Source organism: Micropterus dolomieu, linkage group LG05, assembly GCF_021292245.1.
Source record: "Micropterus dolomieu isolate WLL.071019.BEF.003 ecotype Adirondacks linkage group LG05, ASM2129224v1, whole genome shotgun sequence".
Lineage (NCBI taxonomy): Eukaryota > Metazoa > Chordata > Actinopteri > Centrarchiformes > Centrarchidae > Micropterus > Micropterus dolomieu.
Genome location: NC_060154.1, coordinates 3,324,166 through 3,333,964, shown reverse-complemented (window position 1 = coordinate 3,333,964; position 9,799 = coordinate 3,324,166). Strand labels below are relative to the sequence as shown.

At 38.2% G+C, this 9,799-nt stretch overlaps 1 protein-coding gene and 1 non-coding gene across 2 annotated transcripts; both read left to right on the top strand.

Annotated features, from left to right (window-relative positions):
- The first annotated feature begins 2,082 nt into the window (after positions 1 to 2,082).
- Positions 2,083 to 5,851, top strand: si:ch211-284e20.8 (uncharacterized protein LOC563738 homolog). Its single transcript, XM_046049675.1, has 7 exons — positions 2,083 to 2,280; positions 2,489 to 2,602; positions 3,370 to 3,448; positions 3,922 to 4,088; positions 4,462 to 4,575; positions 4,981 to 5,115; positions 5,558 to 5,851. Exons 1-7 carry the CDS (start codon positions 2,083 to 2,085, stop codon positions 5,813 to 5,815), a joined length of 1,065 nt encoding a protein of 354 aa, XP_045905631.1. The 3' UTR covers positions 5,816 to 5,851.
- Positions 5,852 to 7,309: 1,458 nt separating this feature from the next.
- On the top strand, positions 7,310 to 7,381 carry trnah-gug. Its single transcript has one exon. It is a non-coding gene; the product is annotated as a tRNA-His (tRNA).
- Positions 7,382 to 9,799: the final 2,418 nt, after the last annotated feature.

Sequence of the window (9,799 nt, the reverse complement as noted above, 5' to 3'; positions counted from 1 at the left end):
TGAAAGTTTTCTGTTTGTATGTTATCTGTTCTTGACTGCAAAAAAAATAATAAATGATACAACAAATATGTCAGTGAAGATTCTCTGTGATCCAGGGAGGGTTAAAATCAAGGGCAACTTGACTTGATAAAAGATATCTGAAGACCAAGTCCAGTGGTCTACTCTTCTTAGATAGCACAAATACTTAATCAGTATTTCTGGGATTTATCTAGATCCATTTTGTGTTGATTTAATACACTTGTCCCCCCACACAACATACTCTCCCTGTGTTTCCGGTCACTTATCTCACTAGTGTCATCATTCAAACCAAACGGCATGAAAAAACATCTACAATATGTTTATGTAAGGAAGGTTTGACAAAATTTCTAGTGAATTAGACTCATTTAGTAATCCTATTTAAATTCATCATGTTGGCATAGCACCACCTACTGTAGGGTAGGGTTATCAACAGGTGAAAATAGCTCCACACCACACCACATTTCCTTTCTGCCTTTCTTTCACAGGTTTCATGAGAAAGTGTGCAAACATTTAAAAAAAGACTGGTTTGGTTCTTAGGTCACATGGGTTCTACAGTCATGTGACACAGGCCAGCTAAATGTATCAGGGCTGTTTATTGGCACAAACATTACACAAACGTACTGAAAACATTTGGTAGCAACAACGTCCAACTAGGGCCAGTGTAGGTTAAAAGAAGGTAAGTTACAAAACAAACGTACAGAGCCCGGGGAGGGGGCTAATTATTTATTATTAATTATTTTTTTCATGTAAATTTGCCACTTTAATCTCAAAGAATATTGTAGTTTTTTTCTCATAAATGTTTGACTTTTATCTTGGAGTTTTTTCTCAGAATATTACCCGAGTCACCCAGCTTCATCATTATTTTTTAACTACATTGGCCCTAATATGCCGTGAGAGATGCAGCCACTTACATTTTGTAGTTTTTCATGAGTAGCTTAGTATCAAAGTATCAACCCTGCAGTATCAATCTGGCCATCCCTAGTATAAACTACACTCACCTACTCTGTGTACATTATCTCTGTGGCCATTTATTGTTAACGTCAGTTTTACACACTTAGCAAACAGCTTTTATAAGTGTTCATTAGCCCTTATACAAAACCCACACTTAACGGACTGCAATTCTGATTTGTTGCAAAAGTGACACATTTTTTAATTTGCAGGTAAGGATTGAATCTAGGCCAATGATAAAAACTTGAGAAATAATGTACAATACTTGTGCACTAATGTGTGGTCAAGCATTTTTATTTTTTTATGATCAGATCAAATTCCTTTAAAGAAATACTCCAATAAAGACCAAGACTCATAGCTAAACAGAAGCAGCAAGTGACCCAAAATACTATTTGGTCTACATTGCTGTGCCACATGGGGGGAAAAACAACAATAACGACAAAGTGAAAACTGTTTTTAGCCTGGCTGACCCTTTAAAAAATGTTTGGCTGCATCATTGCTAACACACTAGCTGGTTGCATTTGTTTTTAATTTGTCATGTGCACTCAGTGTAAGTAGTTAAGTCTGACAAAGGTAAACAGTTAACTGTGCTAGCACCACAAGAAAGTTATGTGTTTAGCTAAATTTATGGCAAAAAATGTGTTTGGACACTGAGAGAAGTAGCTTCAGTAGCTGTTTGCAAAGGTTCTACATTTTGATTTTAGTTCTGTTGTAACTGTTCGACTTTTCCTTGTACCAAAACCCAAAAGACACAGCAGGTTTTTGATGAGGCTTTCCTTTAAATGAGGCTGTTTGGAACATGTTGCAGCATTTTCATTGATGATGGTGTCACATTAAAGAAATTAAATTAGGTGCACTGGATTACATGAACTTTTCTTTGAGTTCATTTCCCCTGTTGCCCAGTGCACTATGACCCTTGAGCCAGCCGTTGGCCTACAGAGCAGCAGATAGCAGCTGTTTGCTCATCCTTTGGGGAAGAGGAGAAAGTCCAGCATCAGCCTCATGTGTCTGTCCAAACCGTGTCTGTAAAAACTAGGATTATAGGTATTAGAAAGGAAGACCTAAGACCGGGGCCTGTGTAAGTCTATGTGTGTGATTGCGGTGGGGTGTTAGAGGATGAATGTGTACCTGCTGGTCCTGTGTCTGGCTTTGCTGCAGCAGGAGGGAATTGCCAGGCCAGACCCTCCAGGCTGCAACAGTCCTGAGGTGGTGAGGGTGGCAGAAGAGGCCCTGGAGCAGATCAACCAGGACCGGACAAATGGATACATCCTGAGCCTCAACAGACTATACGACCTCTCTCACACTCCTGAAAAGGTGAGGGCAAACACACACACATGCACGCACTAAAACATCTACACCATCTTGGAAAGGTGCAACAGTATTTGCAGAAAGAGGGTGTAAACAGCCAGTGGGGCAGCAGGCTTGTTTGCAGAGCAAAGAAGCAAATAATAAGAAAAAAACTAACTGTGTGTGTGTGTGTGTGTGTGTGTGTGTGTGTGTGTGTGTGCACGCTCATCCCCAGGAGAAAGGTGGGTCATTCTACAAACTGATCATTGATGTCATGGAGACCAAATGCCACATCACCAGCAGGAAACCATGGAAACAGTGTGAAGTGAGAAACATTGGTGACGTTCCAGTAAGTGCCACATGGTGGTGTATCAACACAATGAGCGCTTTTTTTGTGGGCGACAGCCAGTGATGGGCAAATTACTTGGAAATTTTAATTACTTAAGGAATAATAAGTAACTAATTACTTATTATTCCTTAAAGTAATAATAACACTTTACTTATTACTGGGTTTTAAAAGTAACGAGTTACATTACCTGTTACGTTATTAAGCGGTCACTACCAAATTTTTACTAAGATCATATTGATAACAGCAGCAAGGAGTATGTTTTAAAATAAAGCAAGTGAATCCCGACTTTGGAGAGACTGTTTTTCTGCACATGCATATTCACTTTCTCCCGACAAGTACATGCATTACTGGCTGGATGGCGCATTCTGGTAATGCAGTAATGCAGCTTTACTTGGATTAGTAATAGTAATATTATTACTGTTTTGGAAATAGTAATCCCTTATACTACATTTTACTTGGAAAAGTAATGATATACAGTAATGATATTACAATGACGCGTTACTGAGTAATGGCCACAGCAAACCTAACCTCAAACCAAGACCAAACTATAACTCAATCCCTTAAAATATGGCTGTAGACTGATGCCAAAATGCTGCTTTGTTTAACGCTTGCATGTTATTGATGCTTAAAAAAAAAGAAAGAAGATAATTAGCAAAGTCAAAATTCCATTCAGTGTAAAATTTCCATTGTTTGTTTGCTGACCTGGTTATCAGTTTTGTTCTATGTACATGGGTCTCTAATAAAATCTGTGTGTTTGTGTCCTTCAGGTGTATGGAGAGTGTGAGTTATCTGCCTACGTCGACTCTCATGTCAAACTTCAAAGTTACTCCTGTGCACTCCGTGAAGGTAGATCAACGGTGTTATTTACACTCATCTGGGACAGAAACACATTTTCTAAGTCTCTGTGTTAGAAAGTGTTGCAAGTCTTTTCTTTACCGCTTTGAATTTGGAAATGTTAGTGAGGTGTGAAATTAAAGATGCTCAGATATGTTGAATTCTTTCTCTATATATGCTCTGTCCCGAAATACCTCCCTAAGTCAGGTAAACATCACTATCCCTAAATGCAGAGTTGCAGTTGGATATTTAAGTGAATATATATATCAGTGATAAAATAATCATTTTACTTTTTGTCAGCAATTTGGCTTAGTGAAGGAGAACACACCTGAGTAAAGCATGCTGTCAGAGGGAAGCTGAAGATAGCTTAAAGGGTTCATACTGTGGGATGGAGGTTAGGGAGGGAGAACATGCACACCATTCAACAAACACTTTTCCTCAGCTACGTACCATTGACCTTTGACCCATATAATTCTTGTGTTTAGTTCCTGCCACTGCAGTGGTGGGTGTGTGTCCGGACTGTCCCACAGCTGAAAACTTGAATGAGCCCGTCATCAAGGAGACAGCCAATCTCTCCCTGCAGAGGTTCAATGAAGAGAGCCGCCTGGCCAACTACTTTACTGTGGAAAACATTACGAGAGCCAGTTCACAGGTTAAGAAACAAACAAAGTAATCAACTTAAGGATGATGGACAATGTGTCTCTTGTAAAGAAAATATTTTTTGTTGGTTATTATCAGATTCATCCTTCAAGTCTACACCTCCATAATGCTGTGATCTTAAAAGGGTTAGCCACTTAAATGTGGCACAACTTGTGTCTTTTTTCTTTGAAAAGTATCATTGGAGATTGATTATATTTGGTAGCTGAGTGAGAAAGTATATGTTTAGAAATCTTGACTGAATTACATCTTTCCAACCAAATGACTTTAACATTCTCATTTTGGAAAGCATTTCACAGGTGTACAGTATACTTACACTTGTCCATGTATGTGTATGTGCATTATGTCTTTTTGTCCTTGGGTGTCAGTGGGTTGTTGGTCCATCGTACTTTGTGGAGTTCACCATTCTGGAGACTGTGTGTTCAAAGAAAACAGATGTCAATGAACTGAGCAACTGCCCACCTATGGACTGTCAGTTTGCTGTGAGTCACACACACACAAAAATATATGAAGGCTCTTAAAATACGAGTTCTTAAAACTGGGATTTCTACCGTCTAAAGCTGAAATATATTGTTGGATGTGACATTTTGATATGCAGTTTGGATGCTAGATGCTTATTTGTTTAAATGGTATTGATGGAAGAGAGCTCTAAGAACTCCCAAGAAATATAGTCTTGTTTAAATAAAAAAAATAACTTAAGCTGATGGTGGTGGTGCTCGTGGTCGTGAGCTTAATAGCTCATTTATTTTAATACTTTTTCTGTGTCTAGTCTTAGTTGTGGTGGTTGTTGCTCGTGCACGCCACCTGAATCTTTTCTGGCTTCAAACAACATGTCAGCACTAATTTGTAAAGTCAGGCTCAGCTCTTCTTGACTTCTTTTCTCGCAGCATAGAGGCTTCTGTTTGGGCTCCCACATGGCCCATGAGGACCAGTTTGAAATCAGACTCTCTGTCGGAAAGAAGGACAGCTCAGTTCAAAATCAGAAGCCTGTAGAGGTGAAGTGTGAGATCTACGAACCTCAGGTACCTGCTTCAACTGCGGTGATGCACCACACAATAGGACTTAATATATCTGATCTTCAAAATGTTAAATGTGCATATACAACAAAATAATTATTGTAATCCATCTACCAATCTATTAATTGTATCTTTGATATTCTGATATCTGAAATTTAGATTTATGACGGAAGGAAGGCTTTTAGAGATTTCTTCAAAGTTCCAGAAGACAATATAGTTTAACACTGAATCAAAGACTGTGTGTAAAGTGAAAAGGGTTGCTTGTAGTGATGAAAACACAGAGAAATACAATCCAATTCTGCCACAAACAGTGCTTTTCAGTGTCTTAAGAGAGAGAGTATTATGGTACAGTCTCACCACTCTCATCAACATGTTCCTTTACATTTTCTTCAGTAGAGGCTGAAATAATGAGCCACAATGTGTCTTTGTTTTTTCTCTTCCTCTGTAGGCTGCCGCTGTGGAGGAGCAAGCCCACGCAAAAGCAGACAGTGGGCACACGGGGCATCAGCATGACAACCACACGCACCTGCACCCCCATGAGCACATGCACTCAGTCGCACCCAGCTCAGACCTCACTGTCTCCAACCCACGGGGCTCCCTTGGGACCGTGGTGGATCAGCCTGCTCCTCTTAGATCTTCCCCGGCAGCCAGCTCCTGCCCCGGGCCACACACACACAATCTGGGCTTAAACAAACTCAAGCTCTAATTAGCTGGACTACGAGGGTTGATCTTTGATCAGCTACATTTTTAAACTACATTTTTCCTGCAAGTTGTAATTAGTTAAGACAATAAATTGTAACCTATAATTAAAACCAGAGAGGGCAGTAAGTTGTACCAACAGATTACATTTATTGTTTGATTAAAGCATTTACATAACAGGAAGTTGTACCATTTTCTGGCATCACATGGGAATTGTAACTTTTTAAACCACCTTAAATTAATGATTATTTGATTTATCGTAAAAGGTTACGTTGATGTAAGTGTGAGCAAATTGTGAACTGTGAGGCACAGATGGACAGAGAGACATTATAAGACAGAGATACTCTATGAATAAATGTCTGTAAGTCCCTCCAGAACTTGCCTGAGAATAATCACATTTTTAAGTTTTCTTCAGTATCAAAGCAATCCAGTGATAGTTGTCTGTATATCCATTGCTAACAGGAATTGCTAATGGACAATTCAGCATGCTTTAAATGGTGCCAATTTTACACAATCTAAACCAAAAAAAGGCTATAAGAACTAGGCTCAAGGTTTATCTTACAGCTAACTAAATTACCTGCCTATCTCATACATCTCCAAAAGCATTACCCAAAACTTAACAGCATGATTATCCTCCAATTCAAAGTAAGACAAGAATAGGAGTGACAAAATCCATTATCCATTAGCTTTGCATCAATATTTTGACATTAGTAGATGACAGAGGAGGAGGCCCAGTTGTCTTAGTTTATCTGAAGAGAGTTCCACAGTCTCACACTAATGTTTTATTGATTATTATAAAGGACTTGGTGGTGCATTTCTCAGAAACACAAAGTGATTTTAATATCCTTAATTTTAAGATTAATAATGTTCACATTGTACGCTTGTTCAAAGATTTTTGATGTACTTGGTAACTTAGTAACTTGATAATATTAATCACTGTTAAACTATTTTTTTTCCGTAAAATGAACCCGGTTTTCTGTATGATTTCTTCCATATTGTTTGTTGTTGTACAAAGACTGGCAGATATTGTAAATGATCAGATTTGAGTACAGTGTGTACAGTTTTTTCATGTTACTGATTTAACATATCTGAAATGCTAATTCCTTGTTTTCATGCTAAAACATTTTTCTTTAAATATTTGCTTCCATATTTTTATATTTTTGTGAGTTGCAACATTAACTTTAGGTTTAATGTCTTTTTAAGATACATTATATTGGGCAATACACGACTCTTACCATAGACTACCACCACAATAATAATGGAAGGATAATTATCCAAAGTATTGGCTAAGTAGGCTAAATAAAAATATAATGTTTCTGTTCACTTGCATACGGGCTAAACATGAAAATTGAACTAACAGGAAGCTCAACACACTGAGATGTGATAAGCAGAACTGTGTTCTACTGCAACAACAAAGTAAGAGAACCAACGCGTTTTTCCTCCATGTTTACACGCTGTGGTTCAGGTGTCCCCTATCGGCTCCTGCACTCGGGAGTGGCTCGCCGTGATCGTATAATGGTTAGTACTCTGCGTTGTGGCCGCAGCAACCCCGGTTCGAATCCGGGTCACGGCAAAATTTTCAATCCACCGCGGATGCTGGATCGTCATAAAACAGGTCAGGCTACGCTCTTCATTGACAGTGTTGGCCTACAGTTTGGTTTCGCAAATAATTGTATTTCACTTCAGCGGCAGCAGAATACATTGTTAAACAAATAACCATAACAGAATGGCAAAGAGAGTGCCACAAATTGACTAAATACGAACAATATAATGCTGAGGCGATACTTTCGCTTCAGTAGGGTAATGTAATGTAATGTAAGCTCCGTTTTTACTGCACCATATTTAGTACATTTAAGAGCTAGGTAGGCCTACTAGATACAGCAGCAAACTACAGCTATAGGCTATACAGAAGTATTCAAATTTAGCTTATCCTGCGTAGGGTCGCGGGGAAAGTAAAATAGAGGCTATTAAAATATAAAATGTAGGCTATTAATGTAATTATTAACAAAATTTGTTGTTAATATCGATCCTACAATTTTAAATGTAGGACTTAAATTACAGTATTGTTTATTTTAGTTAAGTAAACATTTTAATACACACAGTATTAAGTTAACACAGTAACAGTTTTACAAGTTAATCACAATTTTTAGCTACAGTCTATGACTACAATTCATAGGCTGAAGATGATGACAAGTAAGAAACAAACACAGTATGAAAAGTACATCACAGTCATGTGAAGATGGCAGTTGAAAAAGATTACAGTAAGTTGTGAAAACTCCACACAGATAATAAATGATCCTGTAAACTAATTCACAGCTTTATGGTGGAAAAGTGTATCGAGGAAAATCATGACAGCAGATGTCAACGCTGTATCGTACATAGAAAAAGTGGCACAGTGGAAGCTCCCGAACAGCTGCAACTTTAACTTTTATTGCAGAATGTATTGTAAATAATTCTGTGTGGAAGTTTCAATGACCCGTCCAACTAAATGGTGTGCTGGGTTTATTGTGTGTATCTCAATCTCAATGTGTGTGCAGACATATCTCATCAAGACGTTTCTTGCTGGCCATTATATCAGATTGAAAATGAATCACACCTCTTGCCCTCGATAGGTTTACTGCTGTGAGTTAGGCACCAGACTGAGTCAAGGGGCCCACAACAGAAAAGCATTGCTGTGATTTGTGGCGGCAATTTCATTGGCCTGTTAAGGCTGAAACACACAATGTGCTTGGTAGACTGAGAGAATGTGAAACAGTTCAGGAGAACCAATTGGACCTCAGTCTCCAGGGGAGTCTGGTTGAATACAAATTAATTTACTCATTTATAAAAGAGTCCTCTGGCTGCCAAGCAACACAGTCACTAATGTTTACTGTTAGACAATACTGAGTGATCCAAGGAAAAGAAAACTCACTCATAAAGTTGCATACAGTAAGTGTTGTATTGGACGCTTAGCATTGTTCTCTCAGTGTAATTAATTGAAGGAAATGCTGAGATGTAGTCACTTTCAACTGTTTCTAATGTGCAAATACATGTTTTCTTTTCTTTTCAGTCATACATCAGTCTTAAACTGTGTTTTCTGGACGCAATAAAATGAATGTATAGAATGAAATATTCACACTGTTAAGACATACCAGTAATAAAGAGGATCGTTGATCTTATTTGTAGAGGTAATTCAAGCTAAAAACACAATCTGATGGTGCAAATACATTATATAAATAGGTTTTCTAGGTATTTATGTGAATTTTCTTTTGCAAATTCACATAAATAGATTATTTTGGTCAGAGAAGTGTTCTGCATTTCATAGTGTGTCCACATGGTGCCGCCCTTACTTCTGTTTTCACTTCACAGATATATATATCAATCTGCAACAGAGAGTCGTGTTATAAACATATTGACTTGAGATAATGTTTAACTTTATTTTCTTCAGGAAAATTCTGCATACGTCCTTTAACTCACACATAAAACAATCATCTTTGTAACATTGCAAAAATCAAAAACCAGACACATCCTGTCTCAAAATGATGCAGAAAAACTAGTCTGTGTATTTGTTCTTTTTAATCTGGATTCTTGCAATTCTTTATTATCAGTAGTCTCTTAAGACTCTCCAGTTGAGCTAGAATACTGAAGCGGGTGTACTGACGAGAACCAGGGAAAGAGATCATGTCCCCTGTATTTGCTTCTCTGCATTGGCTTCCTTTAAAATTCAGAATATATTTTAAAATCCTTTTCTTCACCTACAAAGCTCTTAATGGTCAGGCACCACCTTATCTTAAAGAGCTCATAGTACCTTATTACCCCACTAGAACCTTATTCTCCCAGGATGCAGGGTTACTTGTGGATGCTATAGAGTCTAGTCTAATGGGAGCGAGAGCCTTCAGCTATCAAGCTCCTCTCTAGTGGAATCAGGTCCCGCTTTGGATTTGGGAGGTAGACACTATATCCACATTTAAGAGTTTCCTCTTTGACATAAAGTTAGGGCTGCCTCGGGCGA